Raw genomic sequence first — 25,019 nt, 5'->3', positions numbered from 1 at the left:
TAAAGTAGGTGCTATTATTCTTCTCATCATATAGGTAAGGAAACTGAGGGTATGAAGCAATTAATTAAATTTCTCAATATTACACTGTCAGTAAGTAGCAGAATCAAGACTCAAACCCAGATGGTCTGAGTCCAGCAGTTCTATTTTGAACCATTATCTTATTTTCTCAATCCTGCTCTAGACTGTCTTGGCCTCTGACTATTCTGCACATTGTAAGTTTCATGTCTGTGAGAGTCTTAATTATTATGGAACCATAAGTCCTTCCTGTCTCAAGGCTAAAATCTGTGTCAGAAAGGACCAGGATTGGGGCCTTGCCCCACCAACCCCTTTCTCATATCTGCTACCTTTTAAAGATGATCTGTGCTAAGTGACCTTTCTGTGGCCTCAGTTACTGGGCTCCTGTGGATGTTTATAGGAAAGAAAAATCCCACCCTGAGTCAACCCAGCAAACAGACAGCCCCAGAACTCTAGTATGTTTAGTTTCCATTCATTTTACAGCTAGATGACGGGGAAAAGGGAGACATGGAACTGGCCCCTCTCCAGGCAAGATGCCAACCCCAGCTCTTGGACAGTCCTGGCTTATGTGTATTCAATGCCACATTCAGAGCCTTCCTCACCCTACAGGACAGTCCCTCCTTCTCAAGAGAAGGGATACCTGGAGATTTAAAAGAGCACATGTTTGGAGATTGGGCTCAAACCTTCTGAACATGAACAACAGCACCAGGCCAGAGATATCATCATGACTAAGTGGAGATGCTTCATCCACATCAGCTTTTTGTTGACTGTTCTCCTGGAACTGATATACCAGGTCCTTCTGGGCCCTCCTCACCATCATCAAGCACAAAGGTTGGTTCTGGGGTGATGGAACAGAGCTCTTGGATTTTCAAGGAAATTAACTCCTTGAGGGCAAGAGGGAATGGTTATTTATTCTGCTTTTTCAGTCCTAGGAATCTAGGGCCAGAGGGAAGAGTTAACTATTTTCTGAGCACATGTCAGTTGCTGTACCAGGGATTTTAGCATTATTATTTAATTGAGTCCTTACAGCTTCCTTGTGAGCTAATTTCTACTATTATCCCTGTCACATAGAGAGGAAACTGAGGCTCAGTTTCTGAGATTAAGTACAGGAAGTGGCAAAACCAGAATTTTATTCTAGGTCCATCTGGTCACAAATGCCCTCACTTCCCACTGCCCCACACTGAGAATGAACTAGATATGTGGGTAGATGGAGGGATCACAGCTTTAGAAAAGGTGAGGAAGGAGGTCGATATGTTACTTACTGTGTGACCTCAGGTGCTGGGTCCAGTTAACATATCCGTACAATATGAACAAAAATATTATGTAGCCCACAGAGCCAAGATGAGGCTTAAGTAAGATCATGGGTGCCAAATGCTTATCTTGCTTTTAGTGCCTGATTGCACTTATCAGGTGCAACTCTGTTTTTTCTCTCTGTCTCTTTTGGCCAAGCCTTGCTACAGACTTATTTGCAGATTGAACTTCTGTGCAGAGTACGTCATGCGAAATGCCAGGCTGGATGAAGCACAAGCTGGAATCAAGATTGCCGGAGAAATATCAGCAACCTCAGATATGTAGATGACATCCTAATAGCATAAAGTGAGGAGTAACAAAAGAACCTCCTGATGAAGGTGTACGAGGAGAGTGAAAATGCTGGCTTAAAGTTCAACATTCAAAAAACTAAGATCATGCATCCGGCCCCATCACTTCATAGCAAATAGATGTGGAAAAAAATGGAAACAGTGACAGACTTTATTCTTGGGCTCCAAAATCACTGTGGACAGAGACTGCAGCCATGATATTAAAAGATGCTTCCTCCTTGGAAGAAAAGCTATGACAAACCTAGACAGCATATTAAAAAGCAGAAACATCACTTTACCAATAAAAGTCCATCTAGTCAAAGCTATGGTTTTTCCAGTAATGTACAGATGTGAGAGTTGGACCATAAAGAAGACTAAGAACCAAAGAACTGATGCTTTCAAACTGTGGTGCTGAAGAAGACTCTTGAAATTCCCTTGGACAGCAAGGAGATGAAAGCAGTCAATCCTAAAGGAAATCAACCCTGAATGTTCATTAGAAGAACTGATGCTGAAGCTGAAGCTCCAATACTTTAGCCACCTGATGTGAAGAGCTGAATCATTTGGAAAAGACCCTGATGTTGGGAAAGATTGAGGGTAGGAGGAGAAGGGGGTGACAGAGGATGAGATGGTTGGATGACATCATCGACTCAATGGACATGAGTTTGAGCAAACTCTGGGAGATAGTGAAGGACATGGAAGCCTGGTGTGCTGCAGTCCATTGAGTAGCAAAAATTTGGACACGACTGAGTGACTGAACAACAACAATGCAACATGCAAGATATTAGTTTTCTAACCAGGAATAGAACCTGCACCCCTGCAGTGGAAGTGCAGAGTCTTAACTATTGGACAGCCAGGGAAGTACCCAGGTGCAATTCTTTACACCTGAGTTCCTAAAAAGGGAATTGAGAAAGGAAGTGTTAGTTGCTCAGTTGTGTCCGACTCTTTGCTACCCCATGAACAGTAGCTTGCCAGGCTCCTCTGTCCATGAGATTTCCCAGACAAGAATGCTGGAATAGGTTGCCATTTTCTTCTCCAGGGGATCTTCCCGAACCAGAGATTGAGGGTCTCTTGCATTGCAGGCAGATTCTTTACCATCTGAGCCACCAGGGAAGACTTTAAAAAAGGGAGAATAGATTTTGTGATATAGAGATAGACATGTATATCAGTGTCTTGTATAGAGTAGAGCTCAATGAATGACAGCCACTATGTTATATTCTAAAGCCTTGCTACTCAAAGTAAAATTCATGGAGAAGGAGCATCAACATCACCTGGGAGTTTGTTACAAAGTCAAAACCTCAGTCTTCACTCTAGACTGGCTAAATCAGAATCTGCATTTTAAAAAGACACAAGATTTTGCACAACAAAGGAAACTATAAGCAAGGTGAAAAGACAGCCCTCAGATTGGGAGAAAATAATAGCAAACGAAGCAACAGACAAAGGACTAATCTCAAAAATATACAAGCAACTCCTGCAGCTCAATTCCAGAAAAATAAATGACCCAATCAAAAAATGGGCCAAAGAACTAAACAGACATTTCTCCAAAAAAGACATACAGATGACTAACAAACACACGAAAAGATGCTCAACATCACTCATCATCAGAGAAATGCAAATCAAAACCACAATGAGGTACCATTACACGCCAGTCAGGATGGCTGCTATCCAAAAGTCTACAAGCAATAAATGCTGGAGAGGGTGTGGAGAAAAGGGAACCCTCTTACACTGTTCGTGGGAATGCAAACTAGTACAGCCACTATGGAGAACAGTGTGGAGATTCCTTAAAAACCTGGAAATAGAATTGCCATATGACCCAGCAATCCCACTTCTGGGCATACACACCGAGGAAAACAGATCTGAAAGAGACACGTGCACCCCAGTGCTCATCGCAGCACTGTTTATAATAGCCAGGACATGGAAGCAACCTAGATGCCCATCAGCAGACGAATGGATAAGAAAGCTGTGGTACATATACACCATGGAATATTACTCAGCCATTAAAAAGAATTCATTTGAATCAGTTCTAATGAGATGGATGAAACTGGAGCCTATTATACAGAGTGAAGTAAGCCAGAAAGATAAAGAACATTACAGCAAACTAACACATATATATGGAATTTAGAAAGATGCTAACGATAACCCTATATGCAAGACAGAAAAAGAGACACAGATGTACGGAACAAATTTTGGACTCTGTGGGAGAAGGCGAGGGTGGGATGTTTCGAGAGAACAGCATCGAAACATGTATATTATCTATAGTGAAATAGATCACCAGCCCAGGTTGGAAGCATGAGACAAGTGCTCAGGCCTGGTGCACTGGGAAGACTCAGAGGGATTGGGTAGAGAAGGAGGTGGGAGGGGGGATCGGGATGGGGAATACATGTAAATCCATGGCTGATTCATGTCAATGTATGACAAAACCCACTACAATATTGTAAAGTAATTAGCCTCCAACTAATAAAAATAAATGAAAATAAAATAAAAAGATACAAGAAATTCATGTGCACATTACAGTTGGAGAAGAACTTGTCCCTTGATTTGTGATCTTCTGTGAGTCTTCGGTTCTGAGACTTCGTAAAGCTCACTCAAATATTAGGCAGGTCCACAAAATGAATGACAGAGTGTGTTTTCTCTCTTCTCTGGGCCTCAGTTTCTAAACCTGTACCTTCAGTCTTGTCCAGGAGCCCTGGGCCAAGGATAGAGTCTATCTAACCCAGCTTCATGTTTTCCCTCTGCTATTGATGAAAAGCTACTCCAGGCATTCTACCATGGTTTCCCACTATGCCCACAGCTTGGTCACCTCTATTCAGGCCCAATGCCGAGGCCCATGAAGCCATCTTTGACCTGGATCTGCCTCACTTTGCTTTTATCTCCAATTTTACCATGTAAATCTGCTTCCAAAATCACTGTTTTATTCATATGTGCAAACATTTATTCATTCTTTTGTTCATTCTTTCAGCAAACATAGTGATAAAGAGCATGCACTCTTGAGTTTGAATCCTGGTTCTGCCAGCTATGAAACTCAGGACAAGTGATGTCACTTATCAGCATCTAATTTTACATATCCATAAAATGGGGATAAGATTGAACCCACTTGCAAGGATTAAATTAACTAATATATAAGAAAATATATGCTAAAATTAGTGGCAGACAGATAATATGTCATTGATAATATTTGTTTGATTATTTTTTGAACCAAACACTTCTTGAGGCTGACTATGTGACTTACACTGGGCTTGGTATTATGGAAACAGGAAGATTAATTGCAGTGGTCCTACTTCCAAAGAGTTCACAATCTAATGGGGGAAATAAAAATGAAAACAGATAATTTTAATAAAGTATGCTGGGAAAAAAGAGAAGCAAGAATGTGGAATAGTAGGAATGGTGAGGCCAACCAGGAGACAATGGTCAGTTTCCCTGACCCATACCAATGACAAAAATGACACCTCAACTGAGTTTTGAAACATGAGCTGTCATCAGGAAAACAGGGTGAGGGCAGGGCTGGGGAATCCAGGCAAAAGGATCACGGGAACAAATGTTTCCTCATTAGGGGATCTGGAAGGCCTTCAGTGTCACTGGAGTGTAGGGCACAAGCAGTGGTAGAGCGTAGTCAAAAATGAGACTGGAGAGGTAAGAAAGAACTATGTGGTAGAGGGCAGCCGAGTACCTGGCACTTACTTGATGGTCTCCAAACCATCTTATCTGTTTGCAGACCCATCAGAAAAAACTTGACCATGTACTTCCCAAGTATATATTATTTATTAATTTATATAATCTATAAATATACTACTCAGCAAATAGATTTATCTTGAAGCATACAAAAATATAAGGAGCTCGGAACAACATCCACATAAGAGCTGCTGAGGGCTAAAGCAGTGTGCTGAGCTGGGATTTGAGAAATCATAAGGAGGGAGAAACAACCTGGTGCATACATGTGGGGAGTGAGTAAGTAAACATAGAGGGTGCCCACCTGATTCCAGCTTGTCTGACCTGGTAGATGACAGTGCCTTCTTTGAGATGGTAAATGTGAGAGGAGGGGCAAATAAGAAGCTTACTGAGGCCTCACTAGCTTATAAAATACCTTAATATGAATTAGAAAAATGGCTCCTGGCTTGTAACTCAGATTTAGCAGATGAGTGAGTTCAGCACAGCCATAGATTTGGCCTTTGCTCAGACCCCCTCATGAGAGGTGGGCTTTGTGCATAAAGAATCTATAAGCCTCTATCAACAGCAGCCCTAGGGCTTGAGTTTTGTCATCAGGAACCTCCTGGCCTTGGTGGACAGATGGCACTCCCCTAAAGAGAGGAAAGGTTGGAGGAGGTAGGCAGTGTGCACCTGCCTAGGGAGTTTATGGGAAAAGAGCTGAGGTATTAAAGAGGGCTTCCTGGAAGCATGATTTCCAAATAGGTAAGATTGGAAGGAACCAGGATCACTGTACATGGATAATTCAGGAAAATCACAGGCAAAAAAGATGGCATGGGTTTGGCATATGAGGACTAACCAGGGATGTTGCTGATCAAATGATGCAAGAGCCAAGCAGTCAGACAGAATGTGCATTTTTGCTCTACTAGAAAAATAAAAACAAAAAACTCCAAAATATTTTTGTTAATTAAGCAAAGCAGGCTGGAGGAAATGCTCTTGGGCAGACTGCATGGAAAGTATGCTTGCTGGAGGCAGCACACACACAGAGGTTCCAGTGTGCTGCTGCCTGACTAGCTCCACCCTACACTCCCACAATCCACTAGGAGACCTTGGGGCAATGCCAGCTCAGCCCACCCCCGCATGAGCCTAGCCACAGCAATAGTCTGTTTCAGCTGTCTAGAAACACTTCCTGCCTGAGTGGTCTCTTCTGCAGGTTGCAAATGCTCCTCAAGTGTTCCTAGAAACTGCTGCTTTGGCCAAATAAGTTCATTCCACCCCAACCACTTCGTGGTATGTGTGCATTAGTTTCTCCATATGTAAAATAGAGGCTGTTGTTCATGCCTCTTACAGAATTACAGTAATATTTTTTAAGACACTGAACTATCTATCACTCCTCAAAAACCAGGTCTGACCCATCCCCACTTCAAGATTTATCTAGGACTCCCATTCTCCATATCAAGTCATCACTGCCATATGAGCTCATTGATTCTGGTGTTCAAAGCTCTTTATTATCTAAGCCTACCCAACCACTCCAGACTTCTCTCCATAACTCCTTTTCCTACCTCTCTGCTCCATCCAAATCTAACAACTTTTTATTCCCTAAAACATGATCCCTGTATTTTCTTGCTGTCTGTGGGGAATGCCCATTCCAGAAATAATTGTTGAATGCCTGCTATATGCCAGGCAGCATTTCAGGCACTGGGGATACAGCAATTAAGACAGACAAAAATCCTTGTCCTCAAGGAGCTTACAGTCCAGTAGAGAAAACAGATAAGGGAAAAATAAGCAAAAAAATATATGTCAGTTTGTGAATGAGAAGTGCTACAAAGAAATAGAAAATAGAGCAAGGGAGATAAAGAGAGGAAAGATGCTGTTTTAGTGATCAAGAATGTCTCTCTGAGGAAATGACATTTGAACAAAGACATAAAACAAGAAAGAGTATAAGATTTGTGAATATCTAGAGGAAGAGTGTTCCAAGCAAAGGCTTTTAAACAGGAGTGTGCTGAAAAAATTTTCAAGAAACAGCAAGGAGGCCTTTGTGGCTAAAGAGGAATGAAAATGGGAAGAGTAGGAAGAGATAGAGATATGGAGGTGACAGTAAGCCAGAAAGCATAGGGCCATGGAGGTCCTGAGAGGACTTTGGCTTTTACTCTGAGTTGAGACAAGAGCCACAGAGAGTTTTGAACAAAGAAGGGACATGGCCTGACTTAAGATTTAATAGGATCTGTCTAATTGCTGTGAAGAGAACAGATAATAAGGCAGCAAGACTTTAAAGAGGGAGGCCAGTTAGTATAAATACTGCATTTATCCAAGCAAGAAAGGGCTTCCCTGGTGGCTCAGAGGTAAAGAATCCACCTGCACTGCAGGAGACGTGGGTTCAATCTCTGGGTCTAGATGATCCCTGGAGAAGGAAATGGCAACCCACTCCAGTATTAGTGACTGAGCACACACGCAAGTATTCTTGCCTGGGAAATCTCATGGACAGAGGAGCCTGGCAAGCTACAGTCCATGGGGTCACAAAAGATTTGGATACGACTTAGCAACTAAACAACAACAACAAAACAAGAAATGTTGGTAGTTTAAACTAGAGTAGTAACTGTGAGAGTAGTGAGAAGTAGATTGTTGATGTATCTAAAGATAGGGCCAAAATTCCCTGATGGATTAGGAGTGGAGCATGAGTGGAAGAAGGGAGTCAAGCATGACGCTAAGATTTTCAGTGGAACAACTATTTCCTGAGATAAGGAAAACCAGGGAAGGCGTGGAATTGGGAGGTAAGGGAGATACAAGGAACTCAGTTTGGGATACCTTAAGCTTTAGGTGCTTATTGGAAATGCTAGTGAAATGTAAAATAAGCAGTATATAGGTCTGGATTTCAGAAGAAAGGTCCATACTAGAGATACAGATTTGGGAGTCATCTGTGTACAAATGATATTTAAAGCCATGGGACTAGATGACCTCACCTACAGAGTGACTGGAGAAAGAACAGAGGAGAGGAAGGGGAGGTCTACAACAGCACCTCAAAGTGTCCCAAAGACTTAGACTCAAGAAGAGAAGGAGCCAATAAAGGAGACTGAAAAGTTGCCATCTGTCCAAATCTTCCTTGATTTGACCTCCCAAACAACCAAGGCTGTCTCCTCTAGGACCTTTTCTGGAAGACTTGGGCTAAGGTACTACTTCCCTTCTTTGAATTCCATTATATTTCCCTACCTTCCTTAGAGCAACAGGAAAAATGTGGGTGAAACAAGTCTGAGTATCTCACCAGTCTCTGAGCCCCCTAAGGTCAAGGTCAAGCCCCCTAAAGTCAAGGTCAAACTTAGATGCCTTTGCAGTAATTTGCATTCCGCTTTCACAATTTTTACAGCCTGTGCTACCCACTGTATTATTTACTTAATACAGTTTCTTTAAATAGATACACTTCTTAATATTACTTGTTAGGCTTATTCTAAGCAACAATATATATGATCTCATGTGTTCAACATGCTAGATATATTTTTAATACACATTATAGTAAATATATGGCAACTAAAACAAAAATGTTCAGTTGTATCCCACCTAAAATTATTTTATGTGCCAAAACAGCGAAATTCATTCAACACTTTGGAAAACATAAAGTCCTAAAACCAATTCCACCACATACCAACTGTGTGGTCTCTATTTCCCCACCTGACAAATGGAGATAAGGATAACTGCTTCACCTGGTTTTATCTCCCTGGCCTCTCCTCTCCTCTCCTACTCTGGCTTCATGGTTTTATTTTGCTCTTTTTCTCCCACTCCCCATCTTCCTCCTCTGCCTTCTTTATGTATCTCTCTTTATGTCTCTGACCATCTCTTTTTTCCTTTGTTTCTCTCTGTCCTTCCTCTTTTCTGCTCCATTGGGACCATCAACAATAAAGTCTACATTGCAGAAGTCGAAAAGAAGGACCAGGTAAAGAAAATCTATGAAGAAGCCCATCAGCAAGGAAAAATAGCTGCTCATGTAGGCATCAGGTAAGGCTCCATTCAGTCTGAAACATGACAAGTTCATCTTAGATGTGTGATCAGGGGCTTACACACGGTCTCACTTGGCCTCAATCTCTGCCTCTGTAAAGTGGGGACAAGGATCTCTACTTCATAGGATTACATGAAGATGATGTGAGTTAATGAATATCAAAACCTATAAGACAGTAAGTGTTCAATAAATGGGTGTTTTTTCCCCACTTCCACCTTCCTCCTGCCAGCAGGATATGGCTTATTTAAGAATTGGCATCTTCCAGTAAAGTTATGTTCAAGTGAGATTTCTCTAAATCAAATCCTGTTTTCTAACTGAGTTCTATTCTGCTGGCAGAAATCTATTGTCTTCCTTCAGGGTTTCCTCTCAGCCTCCAAAAGAGCTTAACCAAGGACAGAATAGGTTTAGCTATTGAATACTGAGGAATCAATGCCATATAAATAAGTTTAATCTAAAGCATGGGGGAGGGATGAGTGTGAGGAGTTATTTGAAGAGCAAGAGGTATTGCATATGGAATATTACTCAGCCATTAAAAATAATACATTTGCATCAGTTCTAATGAGGTGGGTGAAACTGGAGCCTATTATACAGAGTGAAGTAAGACAGAAAGAAAAACACCAATACAGTATACTAATGCATATATATGGAATTTTGAAAGATGGTAATGATAACCCTGTATGTGAGACAGCAAGAGAGACACAGATGTATTAAACAGTCTTTTGAACTCTGTGGGAGAGGGAGAGGGCAAGGGCGGGATGATATGGGAGAATGGCATTGAAACATGTAAATTATCATATGTGAAACAAATCACCAGTCCAGGTTCGACGCATGATACAGGATGCTCGGGGCTGGTGCATTGGGATGACCCAGAGGGATAGGATGGGGAGGGAGTTGGGAGGGGGGTTCAGGATGAGGAACACATGCACACCCATGGCAGATTCAAGTCAATGTATGGCAAAACCAATACAATGTTGTAAAGTAAAATAAATAAATAATTTAATTTTTAAAAAAGAGGTATTGTGTATAAATTGAAACCTCATTTTGTAAAACAAATCATTAGCCTTTTATTGTTTTATTGTACATTCAGATTGTCACTAACATAGTTTTGCTCTGGGTAAATTGCCTGTAATAAAATTTCTTAGGCAGAATATTTAAAGGGGTGAATGAGAGAGAAAGACAGTTTTAAAAGTAAGTAAATACTCACTGTGGGCGAGGGACTTAGTTGAACTAGAAGTCTGGTCAGTTCTGCTGGCGCCAGAGAGGGGGGTCGGAAAATCTAGATCATCTAACAGCTGCCCTCACGTTCATGAGATCCGTTCTCTGGACCAGTACCAGCTGGTGTTGAGCTTGAGGTCTGGCCAATTGGTGAAAAGGCTGAGTGCAGAGGTTACAGTGCTAGAAAAGACAAGCATTGGATATGTTCATGTATCACCTCTGAGGACAACTTGCATGTGCACCAACACCACACAAGTGTAGGGGCAGCATTATGGGTCAACCATAATAGAGGCCTTTCCTGAAAAGGAACCTGCCCCTTTTCCATCTGCTTACCTCTGATACTACTTCTATCCTAGGTTCCTTTCTCATTCAAGGAGTAGAGGGCATGTTTGAAGTTGAAGACAGTTTGGTTACGAACTTGGTCTTATCTGAACCAACTGTGTGAAATCATTAAGTGCCATATATCCCACACTAGCGATTTCCCTCCAAAATTGTAAAAAGTAGGGAAGGAGTTGCTGGATTGGCTCCATGAAATGATATATTAACAATGCTAGGAGATTCAGAATGCACACTTACTTTCCTCCAGAATTCGACTGAGAATGGGAGGCAATGGGATGACAGTGTGAAAGACAGGCTGCCCCAGAGGATATCTCAAGTCCTATAGGCCGGAGAAACACCGAGGCTGCCAGCCTTGCTTCAAACTTCATCTTGAGGCATTTGAAGGCCACACTGGCTACAGCAGAATCGCTATATGAGCTGTATAAAAATGGATTCCTGGGCCTCACCCTTCTGGAGTCTGCATGAGCAGGTTGGGAGGGGCCCAGGAATCTATCTTTATAACCCATTTGTGAGTGAGCTTGATGTCCAATCATATTGGAGAACCAGTGATCTGGGCTAGAGGCCTCCCCTGAGGGACGAGTGGACAGGCACAGAGAAATCATCCATGTTATGTGGCCACTCTCACTAAACTGTTTCGCTTCGAAGGTCCTACCTAATTTGACCCTGCTCACCCAGACAGATAGCATGGAATGCGGAGCGGGGAGACACAGACACAGACTGGGGTTCAAATCCCAGCTTTGACCTTCTGTGAAGGTGAGGCAGCAGGCAAATCACTCACTGGCTCTCCTTCACCTTTCCCATCTGCACAATGAGCATGCACAATCTATGGCCCAGGACCACTGTGAGAATTTGAGAAAATTCCTCCCCACAAATCACTGGTACCCAGTAATGAAGAACTGATGATAATTGTAATCCTTAGCATTATCAAGCACTTACTAAGATCCAAGTATGGTTCCAAATGCTTTCCATAAATGATCTCACTGAATTTGCACCAACTTTATCTATGAAAGAGGAGCTATTATCCTTCCTTTTTTATCCTTCCCTTTTAGGAAGGGAAATATTGGCCAGTGATTAGTCTCTCATACTTTCTGCAGCTCTGATACTCTCGTGTTCTCTTGGGCTTTCTGGATGTCTCCTTCCCAGGCTACAGATGAGGAGTCTGAGGTGTAGAGGGTGTGAATAACTTGTCCAGGGGCCCACAGGCAGCAACTGAGTCCTTGGAGCCTGCACTCTTAAACCCTAAGCCATAAATGGCAGCTGCCTCCTCCACCCCTTCTCCTTAAGGGTTAAAACAGAGGGGAGAGCCAATCCTGTGGAGATCAAACAGAACAAAGACCTCTGAAAGGAAGGAAGCCAAGGGAATGTATGTAAGCAGGCGCCTCAGAGAGTATGGGGCCTCAGTTTGCCCCTAAGCTTCCTGACAGCTGTAGCAGGAAAGGGGGTGGGGAGCAGAATTCCCTAGTTTCCATGTTCGGCGGGGCGGGTGGCGGGGGGGGGGGGGGCAGGGGCGGGGCGGGAAAGGAGGCACAGAGGCATATCTAAATGGACATTTGTCTTGCACTGAAATTCCAGAGGAGTTGATCTTGTGGCCCGCTCAGCAAACATCCGGGACCAGAAATTCATCTGTGATTTCACGAGGTGCTCAAAGGCTTCTTCACACACGTGATTCTGTGATAGTCAAAAGGCAGAGGGGGGAAGAAAACACATGAAATTCTAGCTAGAAGAGAACCTTGCTAGACTGTAAGTTCCCACAGCAGTAAGGGGTGTTGGGGGAGACAGAGGCCCTGTCTGTGTATCTGTCTCTCTCTGCAACGCACACCCCAGGGTCTCTCCAGGAGGAGATCCAGGCTCATGAGGACATGACACTCCTCCAGAGCCTGGGCTCCAGGATGGATGGCAAATGAGCCAGGATGAAGTTGTGAGTGATAGCCAGACTGCCAGAGCCTGGGAGCTGAGTGGGGGCTGGGCCTGTCAGGCTGGGCTTGCTTGGAAGAGGCAGCGTAGAGGGAGCTGATTATAGGTTTGGGAGAAGCATGTGGTATTTGGGCAGGTGGGGTGGGGGCGTTGCAGGCAAAAGGAGCAGCAGGTGGTGCAGAGCTCACTTCTCACCCTCCCTAGATATTGCCCCTTTTGATGTCCCTTTACTTGGCTTTCTGCCTGGTGAGCTCTTCATACCACCACCCATGCAGGTGAGGCTGACTCGCTCCCATCCACCAGGATTGAGAGGGGAGAGACCTGTGTCCGAATTACCTTCTGTCCAACACTGCAAGACAAGTCTGCCTTCTCCAGCTCAGGGATCATGGCCAACGTTGTGGTCCAGTATGATGTAGCATTGGAGGATATCACAGGAGACGTGCACGTGAGAGGGCCAGCAGAATGAAAAGTGGGCTCAGGAGTCAGGCAGTCCTGGGAAACAAGGCGCTGGCCTCCACGAGGTACTTATTTGTTTCTCCCTGGGGATCAGTGAGGACTAGTGCACACGGACAAGATGGTGTGTAGCAACACATGACTTCACAGCGGGGAGGCACATGTGCCCCAAAGGCTTAGAGACCTGGAACTTGAATTCAAGAAACTGAACTGAACTCCAGGTAAACACACTCCTAAGTGAAGCAAGCCATAGCCCACTCCTAACCAGTCCTTTTAGGAAGGGAAATATTGGCCAGTGATTAGTCTCTCATACTTTCTGCAGCTCTGATACTCTCGTGTCCTCTTGGGCTTTCTGGATGTCTCTACATTTTAAAAAGCCTTTTAGCCTCACTTGAGCCATTTGCCTAAACTGGGAGCCCATAAATTCTGAGCTCACGCACTCACAAAAGAAATGCCGAGGTCCCATCCTCCTCCAGAGGAGTAGAGGCTGATCCGGGACCCTTGTCTTGACAACAATTGTGTGGCAGCCTGAGATGTCTGGTCCCAGCCTGCTTGTTCCACAGCACCTCTCACTGCCTCCAGCACACAAACCATCCTGCAGCTGCCCCACACCATGACACACCACACACCATTGTCCCAAAGCACCTGAACCTGCCAAACATCTGTGCCTGAGTATGTGCTCCAACTATCTGCCACCTTGGGAATATCTTCCCCTTCCCTTCTCCACTGGTGAGTGTCCTCCTCGTCCTTGAAGACTGTGCTTCAAGGCCACTTCCATGGTGACCCCACCTCACTTACAATTCCTCTCTCTATTCTGGGCTAGTATAGTGCTTTGGTCACACCTTTCCTCAAACACTTCCTCATTCATTCATTCATATGTGGACTCACCTCCACCAAGCAGGAAACCACCTCTAGCCGCATCCTGCCTGCACTGACTCTGGGAAATCAGGGTAAATTGGATGCAGCCCCTAGTCTCTCTTTGGAATGTCCCATCCTGAGGTAGCCAGATACATAGAGTTGAGCCATCATAAAAGGTGCTAAGTGCTGTGTATAAACCTGTAATGGGTTATGTATGGATACTGCTGAGGAGGGTTTCACGGGAGTCTTCCTGCTGAAGCTGGCCTTTAGGTCAGCATAGGAAAACTAACCAGAGTTTACCTAGGCCTGGGCTGACAGGGTGAAGGGAATGACATGCGGAGAGAGGGGAATAGCATGTGTCGAGGAATAGAAGTGTGACAGAAGCCTGTTATGTAGGGGAAAAAAAGAGAATTTGCCCTCTCAGAATAGGAACTGAGGGTGTCATGCTAGTAGAAAGCACCAGAGCCGTAACATGGTATTCTGGGGTGTGAGTGTGTGTGTGTGTGTGTATATACATGCATATGTGTGTAAATTGAGGTGTTTGTCTCTTTTTTCATTCTTTACTCCTCCCAGCATTGCCTCGAGTAAATTTGTGGATAGGACAGATGCAACCAGGCATTAGAGTACAACTGATACTCCTTATAGAGTCAGCAAAGAGAGGACCACAGGTTGACTATGGCTCAAATCATGAGCTCCTTATTGCAAAATTCAGACATAAATTGATAAAAGTAGGAAGAACCACTGGACCATTCATGTATGGCCTAAATCAAATCCCTTACGATTATACAGTGGAAGTGACAAACAGATTCAAGGGATTAGATCTGATAGACAGAGTGCCTGAAGGACTATGGACAGAGGTTCATGGCATTTTGCAAGAGGCAGTGATCAAGGCCATCTCCAAGGAAATGAAATGCAAAAAGGCAAAATGGTTGTCTGAGGAAACCTTGCAAATAGCTGAGAAAAGAAGAGAAGCTAAAGGCAAAGGAGGAAAGGAATGCTATACCCATCTGAATGCAAAGTTCCAGAGATGAGCAAGGAGATATAAGAAAGCCTTCCTCAGTGATCAATGCAAAGAAATAGCAGAACCAATGGAATGGGAAAGGCTAGAGATCTGTTCAAGAAAATATCAATAGGACATTTCATCCCAAAACAGTCAACTTCACCTTTTTCTCAAGTGCACACGGAACCTTCTCCAGAATAGATCACATCCTGGGCCATAAATCTGGTCTTGGAAAATTCAAAAAAATTGAAATCATTCCAGTCATCTTTTCTGACCACAGTGCAGTAAGATTAGATCTCAATTACAGGAAAAAAATTGTTAAAAATTCAAACATATGGAGGCTAAATAACACGCTTCTGAATAACCAACAAATCATAGAAGAAATCAAAAAAGAAATCAAAATATGTATAGAAATAAATGAAAATGAAAACACAACAACCCAAAACCTATGGGACACTGTAAAAGCAGTGCTAAGGGGAAGGTTCATAGCATTACAGGCTTACATCAAGAAACAGGAAAAAAGCCAAATAAATAAACTAACTCTACACCTAAAGCAATTAGAGAAGGAAGAAATGAAGAACCCCAGGGTTAGCAGAAGGAAAGAAATCTTAAAAATCAGGGCAGAAATAAATGCAAAAGAAACTAAAGAGACCATAGCAAAAATCAACAAAGCTAAAAGCTGGTTTTTTGAAAAAATAAACAAAATTGACAAACCATTAGCAAGACTCATTAAGAAACAAAGAGAGAAAAACCAAATTAACAAAATTAGAAATGAAAATGGAGAGATCACAACAGACAACACTGAAATACAAAGGATCATAAGAGACTACTACCAGCAGCTCTATGCCAATAAAATGGACAACTTGGATGAAATGGACAAATTCTTAGAAAAGTATAACTTTCCAAAACTGAACCAGGAAGAAATAGAAGATCTTAACAGACCCATCACAAGCAAGGAAATCGAAACTGTCATCAAAAATCTTCCAGCAAACAAAAGCCCAGGACCAGATGGCTTCACAGCTGAATTCTACCAAAAATTTAGAGAAGAGCTAACACCTATGTTACTCAAACTCTTCCAGAAAATTGCAGAAGAAGGTAAGCTTCCAAACTCATTCTATGAGGCCACCATCACCCTAATTCCAAAACCAGACAAAGATGCCACAAAAAAAGAAAACTACAGGCCAATATCACTGATGAACATAGATGCAAAAATCCTTAACAAAATTCTAGCAAACAGAATCCAACAACATATTAAAAAAAATCATACACCGTGACCAAGTGGGCTTTATCCCAGGAATGCAAGGATTCTTTAATATCTGCAAATTAATCAATGTAATACACCACATTAACAAATTGAAAGATAAAAACCATATGATTATCTCAATAGATGCAGAGAAAGCCTTTGACAAAATTCAACACTCATTTATGATTAAAACTCTCCAAAAAGCAGGAATAGAAGGAACATACCTCAACATAATAAAAGCTATATATGACAAACCCACAGCAAGTATCACCCTCAATGGTGAAAAATTGAAGGCATTTCCCCTGAAATCAGGAACAAGACAAGGGTGCCCACTCTCACCACTACTATTCAACATAGTGTTGGAAGTGCTGGCCACAGCAATCAGAGCAGAAAAAGAAGTAAAAGGAATCCAGATAGGAAAAGAAGAAGTGAAACTCTCACTGTTTGCAGATGACATGATCCTCTACATAGAAAACCCTAAAGACTCTACCATAAAATTACTAGAGCTAATCAATGAATATAGTAAAGTTGCAGGATATAAAATTAACACAGAAATCCCTTGCATTCCTATATACTAACAATGAAAAAACAGAAACAGAAATTAAGGAAACAATACCATTCACCATTGCAACAAAAAGAATAAAATACTTAGGAGTATATCTACCTAAAGAAACAAAAGACCTATATATAGAAAACTATAAAACACTGATGAAAGAAATCAAAGAGGACACAAACAGATGGAGAAACATACCGTGTTCATGGATTGGAAGAATCAGTATTGTCAAAATGGCTATTCTACCCAAAGCAATCTATAGATTCAAAGCAATCCCTATCAAGCTACCAACGGTATTTTTCACAGAACTAGACCAAAGAATTTCACAATTTGTATGTAAATACAAAAAAACCTCGAATAGCCAAAGTAATCTTGAGAAAGAAGAATGGAACTGGAGGAATCAACCTGCCTGACTTCAGACTCTACTACAAAGCCACAGTCATCAAGACAGTATGGTACTGGCACAAAGACAGAAATATAGATCAATGGAACAGAATAGAAAGCCCAGAGATAAATCCACGAACCTATGGACATCTTATCTTTGACAAAGAAGGCAAGGATATACAATGGAAAAAAGACAACCTCTTTAACAAGTGGTGCTGGGAAAACTGGTCAACCACTTGTAAAAGAATGAAACTAGAACACTTTCTAACACCTTACACAAAAATAAACTCAAAATGGATTAAAGATCTAAATGTAAGACCAGAAACTATAAAACTCCTAGAGGAGAACATAGGCAAAACACTCTCCGACATAAATCACAGCAAGATCCTCTATGACCCACCTCCCAGGATATTGGAAATAAAAGCAAAACTAAACAAATGGGACCTAATGAAACTTAAAAGCTTTTGCACTACAAAGGAAACTATAAGTAAGGTGAAAAGACAGCCCTCAGATTGGGAGAAAATAATAGCAAATGAAGAAACAGACAAAGGATTAATCTCAAAAATATACAAGCAACTCCTGCAGCTCAATTCCAGAAAAATAAATGACCCAATCAAAAAATGGGCCAAAGAACTAAACAGACATTTCTCCAAAGAAGACATACAGATGGCTAACAAACACATGAAAAGATGCTCAACATCACTCATTATTAGAGAAATGTAAATCAAAACCACAATGAGGTACCATTACACGCCAGTCAGGATGGCTGCTATCCAAAAGTCTACAAGCAATAAATGCTGGAGAGGGTGTGGAGAAAAGGGAACCCTCTTACACTGTTGGTGGGAATGCAAACTAGTACAGCCACTATGGAGAACAGTGTGGAGATTTCTTAAAAAACTGGAAATAGAACTGCCATATGACCCAGCAATCCCACTTCTGGGCATACACACTGAGGAAACCAGATCTGAAAGAGACACGTGCACCCCAATGTTCATCGCAGCACTGTTTATAATAGCCAGGACATGGAAGCAACCTAGATGCCCATCAGCAGATGAATGGATAAGGAAGCTGTGGTACATATACACCATGGAATATTACTCAGCCATTAAAAAGAATTCATTTGAACCAGTCCTAATGAGATGGATGAAACTGGAGCCTATTATACAGAGTGAAGTAAGCCAGAAAGATAAAGAACATTACAGCATACTGACACATGTATATGGAATTTAGAAAGGTGATAACGATAACCCTATATGCAGAACAGAAAAAGAGACACAGAAACACAGAACAGACTTTTGAACTTTGTGGGAGAATGTGAGGGTGGGATATTTGAAAAGAACAGCATGTATACTATCTATGGTGAAACAGATCACCAGCCCAGGTGGGATGCACGAGACAAGTGCTCGGGCCTGGTGCACTGGGAAGACCCAGAGGAATCGGGTGGAGAGGGAGGTGGGAGGGGGGATCGGGATTGGGAATACATGTAAATCCATGGCTGATTCATATCAATGTATGACAAAACCCACTGGGAAAAAAAAACAATAATAATAAAAATTAAAAAAGAAAAAAAGAAAAAAAAATAAAAAAAAAATAAAATGAAGTCGATTGGGAAGACAAGTCGGTAGAATAAATCCAATAAAATGATTTTCTTTAAGCAAAAAAAAAAAAAAAAAATGGGCCAAAGAACTAAACAGACATTTCTCCAAAGAAGACATACAGATGGCTAACAAACACATGAAAAGATGCTCAACATCACTCATTATTAGAGAAATGTAAATCAAAACCACAATGAGGTACCATTACACGCCAGTCAGGATGGCTGCTATCCAAAAGTCTACAAGCAATAAATGCTGGAGAGGGTGTGGAGAAAAGGGAACCCTCTTACACTGTTCGTGGGAATGCAAACTAGTACAGCCACTATGGAGAACAGTGTGGAGATTTCTTAAAAAACTGGAAATAGAACTGCCATATGACCCAGCAATCCCACTTCTGGGCATACACACTGAGGAAACCAGATCTGAAAGAGACACGTGCACCCCAATGTTCATCGCAGCACTGTTTATAATAGCCAGGACATGGAAGCAACCTAGATGCCCATCAGCAGATGAATGGATAAGGAAGCTGTGGTACATATACACCATGGAATATTACTCAGCCGTTAAAAAGAATTCATTTGAACCAGTCCTAATGAGATGGATGAAACTGGAGCCTATTATACAGAGTGAAGTAAGCCAGAAAGATAAAGAACATTACAGCAAACTAACACATATATATGGAATTTAGAAAGATGGTAACGATAACCCTACATGCAAAACAGAAAAAGAGACACAGAAATACAGAACAGACTTTTGAACTCTGTGGGAGAATGTGAGGGTGGGATATTTGAAAAGAACAGCATGTATACTATCTATGGTGAAACAGATCACCAGCCCAGGTAGGATGCATGAGACAAGTGCCCGGGCCTGGTGCACTGGGAAGACCCAGAGGAATCGGGTGGAGAGGGAGGTGGGAGGGGGGATCGGGATGGGGAATACGTGTAAATCTATGGCTGATTCATATCAATGTATGACAAAACCCACTGAAATGTTGTGAAGTAATTAGCCTCCAACTAAAAAAAAAAAAAAAAGAAAGAAAGAAAAAAAGAAAATTAGAGAAACCAAGGGAACATTTCATGCAAAGATGGGCTCAATAAAGGACAGAAACAGTATGGACCTAACAGAAGGAGATGATATTAAGAAGAGGTGGCAAGAATACACAGAAGAACTATAAAAGAAAGATCTTCACGACCCAGATAATCACGATGGTACGATCACTCACCTAGAGCCAGACATCCTGGAATGTGAAGTCAAGTGGGCCTTAGGAAGCATCACTACGAACAAAGCTAGTGGAGGTGATGGAATTGCAGTTGAGCTATTTCAAATCCTAAAAGATGATGCTGTGAAAGTGCTGCACTCAATATGCCAGCAAACTTGGAAAACGCAACAGTGGCCACAGGACTGGCAAAGATCAGTTTTCATTCCATTCCCAAAGAAAGGCAATGCCAAAGAATGCTCAGACTACTGCACAATTGCACTCATCTCACACGCTAGCAATGTAATGCTCAAAATTCTGCAAGCGAGGCTTCAACAGCATGTGACCTGAGAACTTCCAGATGTTCAAGCTGGAAAAGGTGTTCAAACCTCCAGATGTAAAGCTGCCTTTAGAAAAGGCAGAGGAACCAGAGATGAAGTTGCCAACATCCCCTGGATGATAGAAAAAGCAAGAGACTTCCAGCAAAACATCTACTTTTGCTTTATTGACCACTCCAAAACCTTTGACTGTGTGGATCACAACAAACTGTGGAAAATCCTTAAAGAGATGGGAATACCAGGCCGCCTTAGCTGCCTCCTGAGAAATCTGTATGCAGCTCAAGAAGCAACAGTTAGAACTAGACATGGAGCAACGGACTAGTTCCAAATGGGGAAAGGAGTATGCCAAGGCTGTACATTGTCACCCTGTTTATTTAACATATATACAGATTACATCATGTGAAATGCCAGGCTGGATGAAGCACAAGCTGGAATCAAGATTGCCGGGAGAAATATGAATAACCTCAGGTACGCAGATGACACCACCCTTACGGCAGAAAGCGAAGAGGAACTAAAGAGCCTCTTGATGAAAGTGAAGGAGGAGTGAAAAAGCTGGCTTAAAACTCAACATTCAGAAAAAAAATTCACAAAACTAAGATCATGGAATCCAGTCCCATCGTTTAATGGCAAATAGATGGGGAAACAATGGAAACCCTGACAGACTTTATTTTCTTGGGCTCCAAAATCACGGCAGATGGTGACTGCAGCCACGAAATTAAAAGACGCTTGCTCCTTGGAAGAAAAGCTATCACCAACCTAAACGGCATATTAAAAAGCAGAGATATTACTTTGCCAACAAAGGTCCGTCTAGTCAAAGCTATGGTTTTTCCAGTAGTCCTGTATAGATGTGAGAGTTGGACCATAAAGAAAGCTGAGCGCTGAAGAATTGATGCTTTTGAACTGTGTTGTTGGAGAAGATTCTTGAGAGTCCCTTTGACTGCAAGGACGTCAAATCAGTCAATCATACAGGAAATCAGTCCTGAATAATATTGGTGCTGAAGCTGAAGTTCCAATACTTTGGCCACCTGATGTGAAGAACTGACTCATTGGAAAATACCCTGATGCTGGGAGGGATTTGGGGTAGGAGGAGAAGGGGACGACAGAGGATGAGATGGTCAAATGGCACCACTGGCCAGTTTGAGCAAGCTCTAGGAGTTGGTGTTGGAGAGGTAAGCCTGGCATATCGCAGTCCATGGGGTCGCAAAGCGTCAGACACGACTGAGCAACTGAATTGAACTGATACTCCCATCCACTGTGTGCTCTGATTCCTGCATCTGCCACACAAGAACCCTTCAATCCACCTACCTACCATTTTATTTGAGTATGCCTGCCTTTCAAAGCCCAACACCCTCACTCCATGAACACCTAATCTGTTATGCCCACTGCTGCCTTGGTTGGGAAACCTGAATTGAATCACACTGATCTTATTTACTGTCTCCAGGTGAAACAGAGGCATGCAAGAATGACACAAGATGAGAAGTGCTTTGTCAATGAATCTTAAGTATGATGGAAGCCATTGTGAGGGGTGAGGAGGTCAGGGAGTGCTCCCTGGAGGAAGTAAAGACATACTGTGGTCTTAAAGAATTCAAAGACATGTGCCAGGTTGGGAAGGATGCTCTCAGAGGCAAAGGCAGACTAGTAAACTGAGGGCTGAATGATACAAAGAATGGAGGTTGGAAAAATCCAGGGATGTGAAGAGAACTACAAGAGGATTGGAGCTCCTGAAGCATTGATTTGAGGCTCATGTTATTTTCAGAGGTGAGCCTGAAGGCCATGACTGGTGCAGGGGCTTGATAAGGAATATAAAATTTATGTTGAACATGCCCAGGGAGCAAGCCATGGGAAGGAGTGTTGCTATGAGGTTTGTGTTTAGAAACACCAGACCATACAGCTGCTGCAAAGATGTGTGGAGGGAAGGGACCTCAATAGAAGCAGGGAAACCAGAGGGAAAGAAGTCCTAACTTGGGGCTTTATTAGTTTGGGACAGTGAGGAAGGGTGGATCTGAGACATATCCAGCAGATCAAACCAGCATGAACTTGTGGCTGAATAGCTGTGAAGAGTGAGGGACACAGGAGGATTCAGGGTGACACTCAGGTTTGTATGTGGACTGAACATGTGCACGATGGTGCCTCTAAGTGACACACACACACAAGGACGGGATGGGAGGAAGGTAATGAATTTGTTTGGGCAGCGTACACCAGAGGCTTCAGCCATCCAAGGGAATGGGTCCAGTGGTGAGTGGGTATGAATTTGTAGAGGGGGATGAGTGAGGAGCATTGGACTGGAGAAGGACTTGTGGGGTCAGCAATGGAGATTCATGGGCTGAATCCAAAAGAGCTAGGGAGGTGACCCAGGCAGAATGTCTAGAGCCATAAGAGCAGATCTAGGATGGCAGTTGCTAAAGCAGAGCTTCCCAGTCAAGCAGCTATTGACCTCCACAGCCTTTGGGTTATCCAGCCCCACCAACTGACATCGGGCTGTTCAGGGTTCTAAATGCCCACCACTTCCCCCACTGTGCTACACAAATGTAATCATTTTCTTTGCATGCCACGACTGACAAATATTAGGCAACACTACTTATGGAACACAGGAAGAACATGGAGCTGAAGAAAGAGACTGAATTCCATGGGCCTGAGAGCCTGGAGGAGAATAAGGAGCTTTTGTCATCTCTGAATCCCAGGGGACAAAATTCTGCTAAGGACCAGAAGTGATTGTCAATTGTGAACTACATCAGGGAGGTGCAGTCTGAGGAGAACTGAAGTACATCCAGTGAGTTTTCAAACCAACTAGTCATTGCTGCCTTTGGTGAGAGAAGGATCAGTGGTGAGGGTGGGACCTAGGCTCCAGTAGGCAGTGGAGTAAACTGGAGATGAGAAGACCATTACAGCTGTGAGTTCGTTACCTCGGCATGCTACCAGGAAGAAAGGAGCTGGTTTGAAGTTTGGGTGGGATCGGGATGAATGGAGGTTGTGTTAGTGGGTGGAAAAGACAGCAACATTTTTAAATTCTAAAGAAGACCCAGTCGGGTGCATGGGTGGGGTGTGACAGTAGGAGTCAGGCTCCTGTTAGGTCCTGGAGGCTGCGCATGCATGGGGTCAGGGAAGGATTGTTTTGTCTTTCAGTAGAGGGATGAGGCATAAAGGCATGTGGACCTTGTGCAAGAGTGGAGCGTGCAGTCCAAGGGACATGGCCTGGTGCCCTTAGTGTTCTCCTGTGGAGGGAAGGGAGACGGTTCCTGAGAACAGTGTGGCATGATAGCTGAAGGGAGTGTGAGAGGTAATGCTGCTGGTGTATAAGATGTGAGGTGTGGCACCACCAGGGAACCTGGGTGCATGGAGAGATGGGATGTGATTTTCCCAGAAGCTCTCACCTACACAGGTATGGGAAGAACATGGAAAGACAGCTAGACTCTGCCTGTTGCTTGGGCAGTTGCAGGATGTTTGACTCAGGCCTTGGGGGACTGCTGTAGTGTGCAAGGGAAAAGTGCAGACAGAGCCTAAACTTGTGCTTGTGAATTAATTAAAAGGCTGGCATGGAGGGGAAGAGCAGGATGTCCTCCCATCTTCCTTCCTTCTCTCCACTCCCAGCTCCTGCCCTCCAAGAGGGGAGGAGATAGTGTGTCTAGCTTTGTGATCAGAGAATGCCTGAATGTCTGAGAGGAGAATGAGCTGGTTATCCTGGGGCAGAGCCTGCTTCAGGCTTCTGGGCAGGACAGACCCTCTGCAAGCCTATACTTCCTTAGGCTGAGCTGCCACTGGTCCTGGGGGCCCTCCCAACTTCCCCCTCCCTTTCCCTCAACTGTCCCAGGCCCCAGGCTCTGCAGAAAGAGAGATGGAGTGGGGGAAGGGGGTCAGCAGCCAATCACATACCTGATAGCCCAAGGCATCTGCACCTGGTCTAACCAATCCCTTCTGAGCAAACTGCTCTCTCAGCCTCTGCTCCCTCCTCCCCTCCCTGCTCTGCCCAGCAACAGCAGAAAGGAGGCTGAAGGAGGAGAGGGAGGCCCTGCAAACTCCCAGCCCCTGGCAGCAGTGGAGCTGGGCCTCAGACTCACTCTATAGAGAGAGGTTGAAACAGTATTTACAGTTCCTGGAGCCCAGGCAAATAGTCCCTCGGGGCCCTCAAGACTGTGCAAGCCCAGCTCTCACAGACAGGAACTCACATATTATAGAGATCCTGATCCTTGGAGCCTTTGGCCTCAAGCCAGTCATTCTCTCTGCACTCAGGGGCAGGCCCTGGGCTTGCAGTCTGACCAGCAGAGATACATAGTTCTGCTGGAGGATACGGACATTGAGCAAGCAATCCCACAAATGCTTGTTTAATGGCAGCAGTGATAAGGCCTAGGAAGGAAAAGAGTAGAGTTTTATGTAGCAAAATAAGAGAGGACTTGATTTAGACGCTTTCACAGTTTTTGTTGATTTCACCTCTGCTTTCCTCAGATTTACAACGGCTATTTTATTCATGACTTTGCACCCAGAGGCCTTCCAACCTGTTGGTAAAAATGTGGAGTTTGTTTTTGATGTGAGTGGCTCCACCTGTGGTACCAAGATGAAGCAGGTAACAGGGACTCTGGGGGTCTTTTGTAGCTTTTGATTTAGAAAACTCAGAAAGCAGAGTGCTGGATCAGTGGTTCCCTGAGACCGGACTCCCTGCCATCCCATCACCCTTTGACCTTATAGGCCTAGGCCTACCTTAGTGTCTTGGTTCCTTAT

At 43.3% G+C, this 25,019-nt stretch overlaps 1 protein-coding gene across 1 annotated transcript in view; it reads left to right on the top strand.

Annotated features, from left to right (window-relative positions):
• The first annotated feature begins 739 nt into the window (after positions 1–739).
• The window catches only part of ITIH6 (inter-alpha-trypsin inhibitor heavy chain family member 6), a 46,802-nt gene continuing 22,522 nt past the window's right edge, over positions 740–25,019 (top strand). Inside the window, 8 exon segments of the mRNA XM_061137636.1 lie at positions 740–845; positions 4,320–4,389; positions 4,391–4,474; positions 9,108–9,218; positions 10,500–10,666; positions 12,939–13,132; positions 24,747–24,794; positions 24,796–24,864. Of these exon segments, the coding sequence (XP_060993619.1) occupies positions 740–845; positions 4,320–4,389; positions 4,391–4,474; positions 9,108–9,218; positions 10,500–10,666; positions 12,939–13,132; positions 24,747–24,794; positions 24,796–24,864 (849 nt within the window).

The sequence above is a fragment of the Dama dama genome, chromosome X (genome assembly GCF_033118175.1).
Source record: "Dama dama isolate Ldn47 chromosome X, ASM3311817v1, whole genome shotgun sequence".
Classification (NCBI taxonomy): domain Eukaryota; kingdom Metazoa; phylum Chordata; class Mammalia; order Artiodactyla; family Cervidae; genus Dama; species Dama dama.
The sequence above is the reverse complement of the archived record's forward strand: the minus strand, read 5'-3'. Positions and strand labels throughout refer to the sequence as shown.